The sequence below is a fragment of the Anser cygnoides genome, chromosome 3 (assembly GCF_040182565.1).
Source record: "Anser cygnoides isolate HZ-2024a breed goose chromosome 3, Taihu_goose_T2T_genome, whole genome shotgun sequence".
Lineage (NCBI taxonomy): Eukaryota > Metazoa > Chordata > Aves > Anseriformes > Anatidae > Anser > Anser cygnoides.
This window is the reverse complement of record NC_089875.1, coordinates 34,884,472-34,901,093: the sequence shown is the minus strand read 5'-3', so window position 1 is coordinate 34,901,093 and position 16,622 is coordinate 34,884,472. Positions and strand designations below refer to the sequence as shown.

The window sequence follows — 16,622 nt, the reverse complement described above, 5'->3', positions numbered from 1 at the left end:
CTACATCTGCTAGTAGTTGCATACATCTGAAGTCAATGTGCCTTACAGAGGGATAAAATGCTCTGACTTGCACATTTGTTGGCACATCCTTACAAGGAGAAAATTAAGGGTTATTTACATTGTTTATTATTTAGGAAACTCATTTCCTTAAGCATAGGAATTTGTGTTTTTTCTGCAATCTTTTCATAATAAAATTCTAGCTGTGCTCATCATCCATTTATATTTGTTTCATCCTCAGAAGCAATTGTGATCTGTGTCTTGTGATAGTTCTTTCCACAAACTGTGCAGTATGTCAATGAAATTCCTTTTTAGTCTTGTTTATTGCATTTTATTTGGAATTAAGGGTTATTTTACATCTTTATCATACCTTCTGTGAGGAATTTTATCTGTAACCGAACAGTCAGAGTCTGGCTTTCCTCTGCATGGGTTCTTCATTGCCTTTGTTTTAACTTTATTGGTGTAGATGCCTTTGAAGTCCTTTCTTGTTATTTTCTCTCAGCCCTTTATATATAGTAATGTTTTGAGTTTTATCTTTTCATCCAGTTTTGTACACTGGAAACTTTCACCACACTGATGCTGGAGACTCTTGGTTGGTTGCAATCAGTGTAAGTGTCAGTAAAGCACATGACAAGTTTTCATCATTTCTTATGATTGTGGTTCTGATTTTCTTGATCACCAGTGCTCAGTTTCATCTACAGTCCATGTACCCAGACTGAGTACTTCTCTGTTCCTGTTTAGCTACTAGTAATTGCCTTGTCTTTTGTGCATTTTTCTATTTGTACACAAGTCTAATTTATAAACAGGTAATAAACCTATAAAATATTCTCTTTTCTGACCTCTTCTGAGAAGCTGTGCTTACACCTGTGAGATCATACTTCTGAAATAGTTCACTTAACATAAGCTGTAGTGACAAAACTTTGATAGCACATCTGTATCTACACAAAATCCTGATAGTATAGTTACTTGCTCATTGCATTATTTTTTCATAATCATGACTCAAACTATCAGAATCTCAAGGGTAGACAAAGTTTTTTCATTATTGGCATATTTACTTTTATGTAGTTCTTGTATTCCTATATGACAGATTTCTGCTTAATTCAGACAAGGCCATAAGCATATTCTCAGAATCAATTTCTCTTGCTTAAATGAATGTTATATGTAAGACCAAATTAGATTTGAGGATTTTCTGAAGTACTGTAACAAAACTTCATATACTTCTAAATGACTTATTTAACTGAAGTGGGGTGATACCAAACCATGTATGTGGTGGTAGACTTCAAAAGGGCATACCATAATGTATATCCAAGAAAAAAATGTGCATCTGTTCTGTCCCATCTTTTTGCCCATTTTAAGCTTGCAACGCTGTTTTATAATTTGGTGTTTCTTACTAGCCTCTTGTAAAATAAGTCTTTTAAGTCTTTTCAAATTTCAAGTAAATTATATCAACCAACTGAGCTCTTTGTCTGCTGTTTTGTTTAATATGCTAAAGAATTTGAGTAGATTAGCAATGCATGGTTTTCCTTTGCAGCAGCTGTGCTCATTTGCCTTTATCGTATAACATCCATCGTGGGAGTTTGCATTTCTATTTTTAATTGTCATTTCAGCATACTTTTCTAATATTAAAGTCTGTCTGATGGGTGGGTAGATTAGAAATTGTCACTAATTAATGCATCTTTCTCAGGGTAAATTTTTTTATTACCTATAATGTCAGCATAACATTCAATAATGTGCCACTAACACTATGATAACAAAAGCAATTTTCCAATAGAAAATGAAATGTGGATCAGGGAAAAGATATCGTACATTCATTTAACTGAAGATTGTGTATTGAATTTGCAGCAAAGAAGCTCTCAATCTGGTTAAGTATGTTTGCCATTAACTACTGAACTTCATATTGAATCACTATTGCAACATAGCATTGAAGGTCAAATTTTTAATGCAGGTATTTGTGCAAATGCAAATCAATACAAATCCTTTAAAATCTGAATTAATAATGAGATTGATACCCTCCCAGATAACCAAAAAAAACACTCACGAAACATCTTATGTGAATGTAGTATCACCAAACTTAATGCCCTGGGGGAAGTAAGTAAATAAATCAATCAGAACAAGTCAGCAAGACACCTAGGTGGTGTTTTTTTTCCTTTTTTTTGTCGTCTTGGATTTTGCTGGTAAGAGATGCCTGGCAGGATGAATATATATGTATGGCTGAGAACCTGTATAAAATCATTTGGATATTGAATTAATTCATACAGAATCATGAAGAGTTTCACTGGTTACATGTTTGTGAATGTATGCATAAGACAATGAGTCATTCATAGCTTCTAGTTTACCATTTTGGTATGTGAAGAGGGAAGTTTGCAAGTTGTTAGTGTGAGACCATGTATTCACGTCTATTTCTTGTTTATCTTTGTATCATAACTGATTTTTCTGAACTTTGCACATACTGTTACCTCATGCATTGATTTCCTTTGAGGGTAGTTAATACTCTATGAAGATTTTGTAGATTTGCCAGAGTTGTATCTTGATGACACTTTGGGAAGGAGGTAGACCAAACTTTCCGTGCTCATTCTGATGAAAAGATCTAGTAGGCAAACTTCTTTTTCTCCAATGATAAATTTAACATCTATATAATTTAATGCCTTTTCAGAAGGATTGTTCTCCAAGTTTAATATTTGCTTTTATTTTTGTGAGAACTGTTACCTGCTGTTGCATAACCTGTTTGCAAGAATGGTAGCTTCCATTGTGTTGTGTGAATATGCATATCTATTCTTATTTTATATATGAATATTCAACCAACATTTCTTTTGCTTTAAGACCTTTTTCTGATTTTTGACATTTAGGAAATCATTGCTTATGATTCTGGAAAACTCAGTATACTACCTCTGTTTAGAAACCTGGAGGAATGTTTGTAAATCTACATGTTTCAGTTTATCGTGTTGTGTGCAGAAGACATAATGAATCAATGGAGTCATAATTTCCTAGCTTAGTTTGAAAACAGTTAGGTCATAGAGCTTTCGTTTGGCTATTACACCAGTTCATGCTAACAAAAGGGTTCTAACCTATGAGCAATTCAGGTGAGTCTCCAAATACAGGGCTAGCTTTATTAGTCAACGCTTAAGAGTAGGTAATCCCTGAAAGAGTCTTCAACAAGGATTTGACTGCTGAAGTTACGTTTAACTAAGTTGAGCAAAGCTTGTAGTTATGGATGAAAATTCATGTTTTACAATGTTTGTGTGGGAATTTTAAAATAATTGTGATTCCATGCTTACCTCTCTTGGTGTAGATGAAGTGTCTTTATTAATCTCTAGTAAGATTTGTAGTATCGTTGTGTTCAAATAAAATCTAGTATGTGATGTAAATAACACCTTAGCCTATTTAGTCGAGGGGGGGGAGCATCCAACCAACCAGAAACTATAAATAACTTGAAGGTGTTGTTTGAAAACAAGTTAAACAAGTTGGTCATATCCAAACAATGATCTCTGCAAATTTTAGCCTGGGGAGAACTGTATTACAAAGACATAAAGCTAAGGCAGGTTTATAATGAAAATGCAAATGTAACCCAAGTTATTCTTGGACAGGTAGTTTTCAGTGCCAGCTTTTCAATGTTCAGCCTATATTTTATTGACAAGATTTTGATTATGCATTAAAATACATTTTTGTACATAAAATCAACTTTTGCAGAATCTTTGAGATGGTGAGAAGAAAAAGCTTGAACACTTCCTCTCTTTCATCTTTTGTGACTGGTAGTACATTGTGAAATAAGCCACACTTGATTAATGTTGGGTATGATAATGTAAAGGACTTTGAAGAAATCCCATATGTTCATCATCAACTGGGAAGTTAAACTTTTTCTTGCATCTTTAAAAAAGGAAAAAAAAAATCAGACAAGAAACCTAAGGAGGAAACAGCTGGCAAAGGTCAGGCTGAACTAGCAACTGAATTTTAATAATTTACGGGGCAGGGGGGATTTTGTTTTATTTTCATGCCTTTTAAACTGTCCTGCATATTTTCTTTATTATCTCATAATTTTAGAAAATGCTAGGTTTTCTTCTGCATTTGGCTGTTCATTCTGAATTTGAGAAGAGGTAGAGAAGAAGGAATTTCTAGGTTTGTATAAAAACAGTATGCTAGCAATTCAGATTTTTTTTTAAGTATTGCTAGCTAGGAGCCAGGAAGGGAGCATCAGACTTACAGTAAATAAAATGAAGAAAGCAGCCTGAGACAGGCTTGTCTTATTTAGTCTAGACAGTACTTTTCATGCCAAACGTTGCTGGTCTCATTTCTGCTTGCCAGCGTTACTCTGATACATAGCATTCCTGGTCTGCTTGTATCAGCCAGAGAGCTTTCTTTTTGCATGATGGCTAGTTGCAAAAGTTTGTTCTCCTTTTGCAGTGCTGTTACTAGTGTCTGTAATTTTGTTTGTTGAAAATGTGATTAGACATTTATCTGCCTTTTGTATACTTCAGCTATGGAAAGTTTTTGTTAAGTTTATTGAAGTTAAAGTCAGTTTGGACCATCAAATTACAAACTACCAGATAATTTAGTGACACAAGCCTATGTAATACAAAAATCTTGTTTAGTTTTGGCTGTTTTGTGCAAAATGTAAAGATTAGAGCTAACCATTGCATCTTTTTAATCTGTGTAACACAGGGAACATTAGTACTACTTCAGTATTTTGTATTGCAACGACCAGGGGCTCAAATTAGTTGTGTAGTATTCAAGTGTGCAGTAAGCAACATGGTAAAGCTGGGAAGTATTAAAATATATTTGCTTGTGGTGGTGGTGTTAATAGACGAGAGCTATTTCTCACTTAACGTTAAGTGTAGTATCTCTAAGTCGATGAGTATGCCTTTCATTTCTCTGTTTTAAATTATAAAAGTCTAGTGGGGAGTGTCTGTGACCTACTTTGAATATCCTCTTGTTGGTTGTAGTAACGTAGAACCACCTATTCCTGGTGGCCTTGAACCTGGAGGAGTTGTAAAGAAATCCTTCTATCGTGCTACTTTTTCTTTAATTTGGAGTATTCAAATAATGGCACAGGTAGTGCCTGGCATTGCTATTTAATGAGCATAGCAGCAGGCTTGGATTTTGCTTTGGACCAGGGGTTCCTGGTGCAGCAGATGTGAGCATGGGTACAGTGCCTGGGCCCCCACACAAAGACAGGACCCCTGTGAGGGGCTCAGGCAGAGCTCCAGAACTTGGCAGAGGCTACCCTTTGGGAAAGGGAAAGAAGTGTTTGTACTTGAGGCTGGGAGGAGGGTTATTTGGCAAGCTGGCACCAATGGTCATGGCACCAAATGCTTCTTCAGAGGGTTGTAGTAGAGCTGCTAAGATCTTTTCTGTAATAGGTGTTGGGGTGATATTTGTTACCAAACTAGGCCTGAAATGTTTCCTTGTGGCATCTTATATTTGTATTAATCTTTTTCAGTGTTAACATTACGTGCCTTCTCTGTGAACCAGCAAATCTCTCCTCTGTCTTCTGAAGTCAATTAGAAGGGATAGTTCTGAAGGCTTCTTTCACAGGGATCGATACAAGGAAAAACATGCTCTCACTGTGTTCCTGAGCCCACCAGAAATATACCGTCTTACTTAGAAGTTCTGCAACACTGGAGGATCCCCTCTGTGCTGGTCTAAGAAGAAAACTGGTTTCTCCACTAGCATCTGTACCCAAGCCGTTGATACCAGAGCTATGTGCTTGGTCTCATATGGCTCTCATGATGTAGTTGAAAAATAGTGTCCTTGATTCTAGGGGAAGATGCAGCATCACAGTTAGCTATGCAATGTTCTTTTCGTTATAAACTTAACATCTTTAGGAACTAGGTCATGTTGAGAAGAATTTGAATATCAAAAGAGCAGTCAGGACAGAGGGATCTCATAAATGCTTTGATGTTTGACCCCATCAATCTTCTACTGGAATTGCACTTGAGCAAAACTAGTTGAGATGGTCAGATGACTGGCAAAAACATGCTGCTAGTTAGCTTGCATGTATACTAGTAGTGGATGCCCAAGACTGAGTTGGTTTTAAACATGTGGTGGAGTACTTTTATGCATACCTGAAGTCAAGATCCTTGCTAGTTATACACCAAGAAGATCAAAACTGAGAGAAAATGTTCAAGGGTCTAGACAACTCTTAACTTAAGTGAGATGAAAACTTGGCATCATCTTCTGCTTTTCAGTTTTATGCTGCAAACTGTTGTAAGCATGCACCTTAATATATGAGTAGGGGTTTTACTCCTTGCTGAAACTAAGAGTACCAACTCACACATGAGGCAAAGGCATTTCCTTTAAAGAACAAGAATTTCTGGAGCAGGGATTACAGCTTTCTTATGTATTTCTAAGTAAACCACTCTTGCAGAGCAAAGCATACTCTTCTACTGCCTTAGTATTAATTAGCTAATAATTAATATAAGCTAAATCAAGGAAGAAAATTGCAATACCTAGGAAGGAAGGACGAGGCAACATTTTTAGATTCTGACAGTAGATCTCAACCTCTGGTCTGTGGCATTCCTTTGGTATGGTGTGTGGGCTCTTTTTTTTAGTTCAAGTGTCACGATGGACTCTGTAGGTTGATAGGATTGGGCTACAGTGTGGCTGTATATGTGATAAAAGGTGATATAAAAGGTGATATTTTTCATGTTATAGCCTTAACAAGGCTATAGACAAGCAGGCATTCAAATGGCAGTGTCTGTGTACAGTCAAGCAAGGAACATCATACAACATAAAACACATATAAGTAACTTTTAACAGGTTGCTGTAATGTGGACTTTTGTACTATGTTGACTTCTGCTGTCAAGGGGTGCTTGCACATCCCATCGGAAAGATTCAGCGTAAGCCCTCTTATGTTTGGGTACAGAACTAGATGTCCTTATACGCAGGCCTCAAACTAGATCTGTAGAGACACCAGGTTGTACAGGAAGGATTGTAGTGACTCTTCAAGGAAATTCAAGTTATTAGGTAAACAGTATTGAAGGTGGTGTCTTCAGCTTTCTCTCTAGCTGAGGTATTCTTGCTGAGAGTGTCAGCTTGTTTTGAGTTCTGAGCCTGACCTCCAACATCGCTGATGCCTCTCTTTGATCTGGTATGTAGGAAGCCTAAAGACAACACTGAAAGTATTCTGTCTTAATTTGGGAACGGACTTTTACTGAATATAATGAGACTGTGTAAGTACTGTATTAAAAAAAATTTGGTTTGGAGATAGTCTGAGGATTTCACGTTTCTGTTGCATGTGAGCGTCATAGAATTTCTGTACAAACAAATGCACTTTTCTAAAACTGATCCAACTTAATAAGAGTCTGTGTAGGACAAAACCCTATTGTCTGTTCTAACCACAAATTCACTGGCTACAGCAGTTACTAAGCATCCTCAAATAACATAACTAAGGAATCAGGCTTTGCTTTGGAGATAGGGTCTGGCTCTGGCTCCAGATGTAGGAAAACAATACTGTTTCAGCTGAGGAAGAAGACAGATGACTACTTCTTTAGTCTCATCACTGTGGGGAAGTGCTGCCCAGCATCTTCTATGATTTAGGGCCCATGCCTTATTCTGAGGACAGCTATTTGCTCTACAGAGCTCTGACTTTTTGAGGGATCTGTTAAAAAGCCTTTCCCATGTTTCCACTTCTGCTGACCAAACATACTACAGACCTTCAGTTGAGAAGAGCATGAGGGATCACGACATCCAACTCCTTGTGCCTTCAGTTCAGCAAAGGACAGTGTAATCCTAAATAGCCACTGCTACTAGGTTAGTGATTGATAATATTATCTTGAGGAATGCATATCTCTGCAGTGTGATCTACACTAGCTACAACTTCTTGATGACTTGCTCTCACTTAATTTGTTAATTGAAGACCTGTTATGACTACTTGCTCGGCGGTGGCACCATGCAACCCAGTGCCCCAAAATAGCTTGTGGTTTCATTGTCTGTGACTAACAACTATGTGATTTGCTCCCTTGCTTGTTCATCGTTGGGTGGTACTGTGGAGGATGGGAAAGACAGTTTTTAGGTTAGAAAAGAAATGGTTCCTACTTCTAGTAGTATATGGGTAAATAATATTGGTTTTGGGGAATAGGAGGGGGGAATTCCTACTGAAAGTTGGCAAGGTCTTGTGCAGTGAGAAGCTAACAACAAAAATAAGGAACTGGTAATGTCAATGAATCAGTGAGCTTGAAGGAATAATCTTGTTTGACAAGAAGGGGAAAGAGTTTTGCTGTAAAGGGAAGTCATGTGGTTGTGGGACATCTGTCAGAGATGTTCAATAGTGCAGGCAAGGAGAAAGTGGATGGGGGAAGTAAAGTTGAGGTGGGAAACAGGGATGGACCTTCTGATGAGATGGGGAAAAGACTGAAGAAGGGGAGGAGTAGCAGTGTTCTTATGGCTAGCGGGGTATGCTGGGGAACGGAACAAGGTTTCTGGGAACAGAGGGAAAGCCATCTGGGCATAGGTTTTACTTTCTGTATTTAGTGTAAAATAATTTGAAAAAATCTGTAGGAAACAGGGGTTTAAATGCACTGCTTCTTTTCTGACCAGTCTGGAAGGCTATGCATCTAACAAAGCTGAGCTCCAACTCATGATTTTGAGGAGGGCTTTCTCCCATTCCTCCCTGTTTTCTGAGCTGGTACTGCTTATCAGAAAAGAGTTATCATAATCCCTGTAGTCTGTATTGGGTTGTTAAGTGTTTGTTGAGCTGACACAACAACGAAAATGCTAAATGCATGGAAAAATCACATGCTTAATCTGAAACTAGTAAACTTTCCAAATCATCTTTTGAAAACTTGGAGTACAGATGAGTGTCTTTATTTTTTACCAGTTTTTTTGAGGTCTAATTTACTAATTCTTATATCATTCTGCCTCTTTCATTTTTTCCTAAAACAGGATGATACCCCTTTCATCTCAGACGTTGATGATGAATCTTCATCATGGCCAAACACAGGAATATGTAATCAAACCCAAATATTATCCAGTAAAAAAAGTGATTTCAGGAGAGCAATCCACTGAGGGCTCATTACCACTGAGACTGGGCCAGGATCAACTTGCATCACCTTTTCAATGTGAGTACAACTGCAGGAAGCGTACTGTAAGCTTTTTTTTTTTAAGATCTTGAAAACTTCTGTTCATCTGAATTGCAGTAACACTTCAAAAAAAAATGTCTAAATAATTAAACAATATAATTCTCAGATTAGCAAATACGCTAACATTCTGTATCCTGTTGAGACGCAAAACAGATTTCCTGTATGGAAAAAAAAAAAAGCAACCTGATTCACTGCTGGACTGTCATAAAGCTATTTCTAGATGATAGCTTTTCCTTCAGATAAAAGACGCTTTGTGAACACTTGTTGAAGTAGGCATAGTTGAGAGTGTATTCCGCTTAAGGTGACAGCTTCCCTTACTTCAGTATGATGGATACCCTTCTAGGAAAGCTGGAGTCCAGGACTGTGGTCTTACTGGCGACTATTTTTCTCTGTATTTAATTTATTACGTGTTTATGAACTTCTGCACAGTATGGAGGCTGCACTAGCATTTCTGCTTCATATTTATTAAAAAAAAGGATTGTGAAGGTGCCCAGCTTGTGGCCTTGGCTCATGCTCCATTGTATGGGGAGTTTGAGGACGAGTTTTGGCTTAAAAGATGAAGAGCTTGATGAATTATGGGTTAGGTATTACAGAGCGTCTGCTGGCTTGATTTGGAGAAAAGTTCCTGCACTAAAATAATGGGCTGATTAAGATGGAGAGCTAAGGTACTCACAATCTCCTGACAGACTTCTGCTACAGCCTAGAATCCTCATGCTCCACTGAGGATTTAGGGAAGAGGGTTTTCTTTTAAATTCGTAAATACAGTTTCCTTTTGTAAGTTTGCATCTCTGTATTGCACATCTTTAAATATAAATGAACAGACCATAAATGTAACCCTCTGCTTGCTTTTCTGAAACAGTAAATGCGTTGATGTACTCATGTACCCAAGAAGAATCTTGGCCATAATGGGAAGAACAGTGGGCAGCCTTGGGCCTTTAGATTAACCTTTTCAGAGCAGTGAAGTATCATACTTGCAAAGCCTGACATCCTTTTCTCAGAACCTTCAGAGAGATGTTTAATTGTATTGTCAACATCAACCAACAGTTCCTTTTGTCAAGAAGGTGACATTGCTTTTCTTCCAGCCAGCTGTAATTTTCCAAATAAGATATTAGTGGCCACTAGTATTGGATTGTGTCCTATTCTGACTCTTGCTAGCCAGTAAGCGTATAAATTCCAGGCTGCGTAGTTCTCCAAGTACTTGGAGTGACTGCTGCTGGTTGGACTCTGGTCAAAAAAAAAAAAGTCTTGCTTTTGCCCTTGTCCTTTCAGGCTGTTTGACTGAGTCAATTTATCCTAGATACAGTCAGTGTTACTTGCAAGTACCAAACTGCCTCTAGCAAATGAGTTGTGTAAGACTTATCTTCTATGATAAAATAAGGAAATAACTATGTGCAGCTATATGATGGAGGAGCCAGTCAGGAGCTTCTAGCTTATTGGACCTCCTCTGTTAATTTCAGTACTCAGAGGGACATGACTAGGAGAAGGACAGCCAAGAGCCAAAGACAGAGTATTTGTTATAAAATCCTAATAAACCCGTCTGTGAGTGGTGGGTTAGTAAAATATTCTACCTTTATTGAAAAGGCTATGATTCTTAAACACCCAAGGGATAGGTAATTAAACAGATTTTGTGGCCTGATAAGATCAGTCACAACCTAAATGTTGCTTTGGAGATAAAATGCAGGATTAAGTCTAAGGCTATTGTTGTGGTGGTGAAATTTCTGATAATGGGCTTTTGAGCAGTCCCAAAAAGGTGACTTAACCAGATTTGCTTCTCAATTCTACATTTGTAAGTTGGGAGTTGGTTAACTGCAACTTCTGACAAAATGGCTTAGATATCTGCTAGTACAGAGAGCAGTTTGATCTTTGTGTTGTTAGAATTCAAGCCTGTATTTACTTTTTTTTTCAGGGAAGAGATGAAATAGCCAGATAATCACTCTTGAATGATGTCACCAAGTCTTTAATTGATATCTATAAATTAAATAGCATGCAAAACAAGTGATTCGGTTATTTTTCACCATTTCTAAGCATTTTATTTTGAAATATTAACACAGTGACGTGCTCAAGGTGCACTCCATAGAACGTATCTATTTTTTCTATCTGTAGCTTCAGTTGATGTTGATTGTTCCGAACCTCTGCAGGTGATATTAATCGTGTAACCTGAAATGGATAGACTTGAAACTGGAACAAGTCTTAGTCCTGATTGGTGTGTTCTGGTGGAGGGGGATGAGGTGTAGGCTAATGGTGCTTTGGGAGCAAAACTGCCAAATGTGAGCCAGGTGCTTCTGGGCATTTTCTGATTCACAGACTGGCAGTCATGTTTGAATTACCTGTGACAGTGTTGCCAGACCACCATTTGGAGATACTATAGAGAAAGCATTAAAAACTAGTCATATTTAAATATTTTTCAATTTAAAATCATTGAGGTTCGTCCTGGAACATTTACTTTGCTGTATTTCAACAGTTTCATATTTCTGATGCGCAATATAGTAGACTTAAAAAAGACAGCAGAATGGTCTGTTATTTTGTGTCATTTAAACTGAATTCTACTGTAAAATGATGCATCATATCAATGGAGCTTGAAAATTCAGTAAACCATCAGAGCTGCAATAAGTCAAATATGATAGAACAGCCATAAATATGATATAATTTTAAAAATGATATTATAATTTTAAATATATTATAATTTTAAAACACTTTAGGTCTGAAATACGGATATGAACTATAATTTGCCTGAACATTTGAAACCTTAGGATTAAAATTCATCTATGATTCCAACAGTAGCAACGACATCAGCACAGAAACTTTAGATGTAAATTGTTTGCAACCTAGTAGCCTGTAAACCAACAGGAAGATGATACTTTGAGTAAATCAGGTACATCTACTTCAGACGCTGTTAAAGGCACTGTTAAATAATAACCACCAGTCAGCTTGAGCAGAGCATAGATCCTATAAATATTAGTGCTGGTCTCCCTGGCTTTATAAATGTAGTTTAAAAAAAATCAGTTAAAGAAATTGTGTTGTTACTAACAGTCTAAAGCGTATAAATATATGATTATAAGCAAATTCTAAACGAAACGTGCAATTTCTGAATTTCTTCTCACAGTTGTGAGAACTGTTTATTAGACTAGTAAGACAATAGGCCACTCACAGCTTCACTCTGTCCACTTCTGGTGTTAAATATTTTTTAAATATTTTTCCCAGGAAAGTTATGTTATATACTTTTCTCTTAAATTTGAATATTTTATTATTGTCAAGTTCTTATTATTTAAGAGTATGATTAAAAATAAGGTAATTATCTTGGGAATACAATGTTAGGTTTTCACTCACTGAGTTATTCTTCATTTGAAATACTTTTTTAAAACTTATTTTAATACAGGGTGAGGTAGAATTAGTTGAGGAAGGCTGTTGAGAATTCCAAAAACACTGTCTATTACTACTTCGGAAAGAAATCTGTTTTGAACCATTCATTCCAAATAGAGAATACACATTTTTTCTACATTGGGAATATGAATAGTGACAAAGCCAAATTTGATTGTCTTTTTTAATGCATTTTGAAAAGTACAGTGAGCCTGTATGGAGGAGATTTTCAACTTAGGTGTAAATTTGGATGTTTATAAAGGATTGTAACTGAGGAGCTTCTGCTTTTGTTAGAGTATCCAAAAAAAAAAACCAAACAAACAAAAAAAAAACAAAACAAAAAAAAAAACGGAGACTGTCAGAGTAGTGTTAAGCCACCTATATATATATTTTCCTTCTGCCAAAATTAGTTCATGTTTTCTGGGTAAGGCTGGTGCATATACATATTCCTGCTCTGAAGAAGACTGCCGAATCCCATACAACCCATGGTTATTCCTCAAAGGATTTTGAAAGAGCTATATGATGTGATTGCGAAGCCACTGTCAACCACTCCCGAGAAATTCTGTCAATGTATCTCCAAGGCCAGGTTAGGAGTATGGAAGATCAAGGAGAGCTATAATGCAGCTCTATGTTGCAACAGAATACTCTAAAATGTCTTGGGTTTCACGGTTCAAGAGGGATGTGGACAATATGCTTCATTTTCCAGCTCGAGATAGTTTTGTAGAGGCATTGTGCATCTTGCCCTTTCTTCTGGAAGAAGCAGAATTTCTAAGTCTGAAATTACTTGCCTGGTGTTGCTGGAGTTAGTGTTGCTTTCATGTATTGAACGCTTTTGCAAGCCCACACAGGGCTCCAATTCCACACGTGTAAAATGGTGATGCCACCATGATGATCTCTACATTACAGGCATGTTGTGAAAATATATTAGTTAGCACCTGAGGTGATCAGAAATTACACTAAAAACAAAACTTGAGAGGAAGTATAAGGCATACCTTACCCACAGCCAGAACTGCGTTCTGTGAAGTAAATAAAACATGTTTATATGACAAAGTTATTCCAAGGATAAATATATATTTAAGAAGAAAAATTATTCTAATCTGGCCTGTTTATTCAGGAAGATGATAGGAAATGCCTCTGAATTTTGCAATTGAAACTGGATGTTAAGTTTACACAATTAAATATGGTTGAAGATTTTTCTTTTTAGCTAGATGAAGTTTTTCTTGGTCTTCACGAAAACTTCTTATACGGTAAGGAGACTTGTCTGTGCAAGAAAAAATAATGATTTTTAGCTAAAATTAAAAAGTCTGGAATTTAAGTAGCATGGGTTACATTATGTTTAGAGAGTACAGAATTATACTTCTTACTTTGACTTAATTGTATGTGAGTGTTCTGGCTTGAAGTTGGTAAGTCTGCATGTATGGATACCAGAATTTTAACAGTCTGCCTGTGATTCTGTGGGCAGCACCTAGATTTTTGTGTAAAGATGAAGCAGAAACAATCACGTTACTCAGAGAAGCTGTGGATGCCCCGTCCCTGGAGGTGTTCAAGACCAGGTTGGATGAGGCCCTGGGCAACCTGATCTTGTGAGTGACAACCCTGCCAATGGGAGTGGGGTTAGAGCTAGATTGTCTTTAAGGTCCCTTCCAACCCAAGCCTTTCTATGATTCTATGATATTAAAGTCATGTATCATGTGTAAAGTCATGTGTTTTACTGTTAAAGAAGTGGGTTCAGAGATATGACACTTACCATGTAAATGTATCTGTGTGATCAGATGTTCTACCATGGTTCAGTATATGTTGCTTTAGGGGAGAAGCACCATCAGTTCTTTAGAGGATCAGATTTTCTTTCCATCCTTCTTGGTATTTGTTTGTGGAACAGCTCTACATAAACTACAATATTCTCTCAGTGGCTTGTTTTAACTAGAGCATAGCATTTTCTGAAACTTCTGCCTACACATGTGTGTATATTAGGGTTGAACTCCGGTAACTTTCCCTAAATGGAGGTTTTGAGAAAGTGGAAGGTAAGGGAGGAATGTTATGGCTATGCTGTGATTAAACAAGGTATAGCCAGGAGCATGAGGTGGGTAAAAAGAGAATAAACAGAAGACTAACAGACAGAAGAGAAATATTTCAGTAACTGAAGAATCACAACACAGCCTATTTGAAGGGAATGTGGAATTAAATTCACTCCGTTTACTCATGGGAACTGACATTTGCGTGTGTTGCTCCTGAGGTTGTACATAATCAAATACAAATAGGGGGATGGGAATACAAATAGGGGAATGGGGTGCTGTTTAAATGTCAGGGTTTTTTTTCTCACATGAAAAACATTTTCATATGTGTGCAGAGCATCTGCTCCCCTTCAAGAGGCTGGGGGGGATTTTTCAGGGACACTTTAAAATGTTTAAGCAAAACTTTGGTGCAGTCAGCATCAGGGTCAAACAACAGTGTAGCTTTTTGTGATAAAAGCCAAGCAATCTCAGTAAAGCATAGTTTTCCTCTCTCCCATTTAAGAGCATTAGCCATACTGCTATTTGAAGGCATAGCAATTCATAACAGCCTTTTAAAGTTTGTATTTGATTCCAGTGGGACTTGGAAACAAGAGGCTGAACTCCAAATATAAATTAAGTGCTTTAGCTGGGTTGACATTAATGCAGTTACCTCTGTAGACTCCAGCAGCACGTTTACTTTTCCTTTTGCTTCATAAAGTAAGGTGACAAAATCTGGGGAAAAAAAAAAGTTTAACCAATAACGTAGTTTATTTAGCAATTATAAAGAACTATGGAGTTCTTTGAAATCCTTGGAAATAGAATAACTGTATAAATGTAAACTACTTCTTTAAATGTACTAGAGCAGCAGGCATTTTAACAATACCCTTTTGTGTGTGTCCATACAGGGTGCATGATTGAGGAGGCCAGTAAATCAGCACCCCCCCCACCCCCACCCCCCAAAAAAAGTACTGTATTTTTCTGTTTGGACTCAAAAAAGATTTTATGGCTCTGAGCTCACCAATAATTGAATGTCTGCGTGACAGGCAAGGGCTGCTGGTGCTTTTACAGGAATTAATTTAAACGTTACATTCACCCCCCAAAAATGGATGGTCATCTATCTATGCTTTAAAATATGGAGGCCAAGACTGATAAACAGCAGTGTGGGGAAAAATGTTGGAAAAGCAGATTGGCGATCTGGCAAACGGAATTAAAATCAGTTCAAAATGTGTTATAGCTGGGGAAAAACACAGACTGAGATAAATGCTTCTCAACTGCTGTGATGAAAGAGAATTGGCTCCAAATCCAAAGATTTCTCAAGAAGAAAGACAGAAGAGACTTTCCAGAAAATTCTGTAGGGGAAAACCTCTATGACGTGTTTCAAAATTGTAACTTAGCTGGGTAATATAGACAGGTTGAACCCACACAATTAAACATTAAAAGTCCCTTAGCCAGGCTAACACCAGAGTTGTTGTGATACCACTTGGATACGAAGAATTAGTTCTGACTGTCGCAAGTAGCTAAGTCTGGTTTTACTCATAGGAGATGTGAAAGTGCTCTTGTCTGATGTCAGTGCTGTCGCCCACGCCAGAAAGAATGAACAAACCTAGACAAGAAAGTACTGTAAGAAGGCCCTTTCGTATCCAGTGAGATTTCTGAATCAGCGACATCCTTATTTCTGTGAACATCTTTTTGCCTCTTCTGAAAATTTAAAGAAGAAAGATCTTGGCTTCATGCAGTGCTGAGAGATGACTTTTAATGTTGATTCAGCATGCAGAGAGGGTTGTGTTCATTTATAACTTAATTCCATGACGTTATGTCCTTTATCACTGTTTACAGTTTGTTGACTTCCTTAGTGCTTTTCTGTTGCTTCCCTTCAGGAAATTGGATGTTAAATGAATATACTTAGTGAGGCAGTATTCATTTAATTTTTATTTTCTATTTTTCCTGGAAATGGTAAACACTTTCAGAGTGTTACACCTAACATTTGGTTTCTTATGTAAATGAGTCGCGTACCCTGGGAAGGGAAAATTACGTGTCTCTCTCAAGAATTTATTTAATGTTTTTCAACTGAAGACTTGTAATTTTATTATAGGACAGGGTAAAGTCTGCTGTCTTGATTGTAGAAAGAGCCTAGATAACATCCTTAGGTGAAATGCATAATTTCTTCTGAAGGAGATTGGGTGGTTGAGACTTCTTTAAAGAG

General features: G+C 37.1%; 1 protein-coding gene across 6 annotated transcripts in view; it reads left to right on the top strand.

Annotated features, from left to right (window-relative positions):
• The window catches only part of LTBP1 (latent transforming growth factor beta binding protein 1), a 201,735-nt gene that overhangs the window by 42,475 nt on the left and 142,638 nt on the right, over positions 1-16,622 (top strand). For all 6 annotated transcript variants that reach the window (XM_066993883.1, XM_066993884.1, XM_066993888.1 and 3 more), the window contains exon 4: positions 8,875-9,050. In XM_066993883.1, coding sequence (XP_066849984.1) covers positions 8,875-9,050 — 176 coding nt within the window. The remainder of the gene's footprint in view (positions 1-8,874; positions 9,051-16,622) is intronic.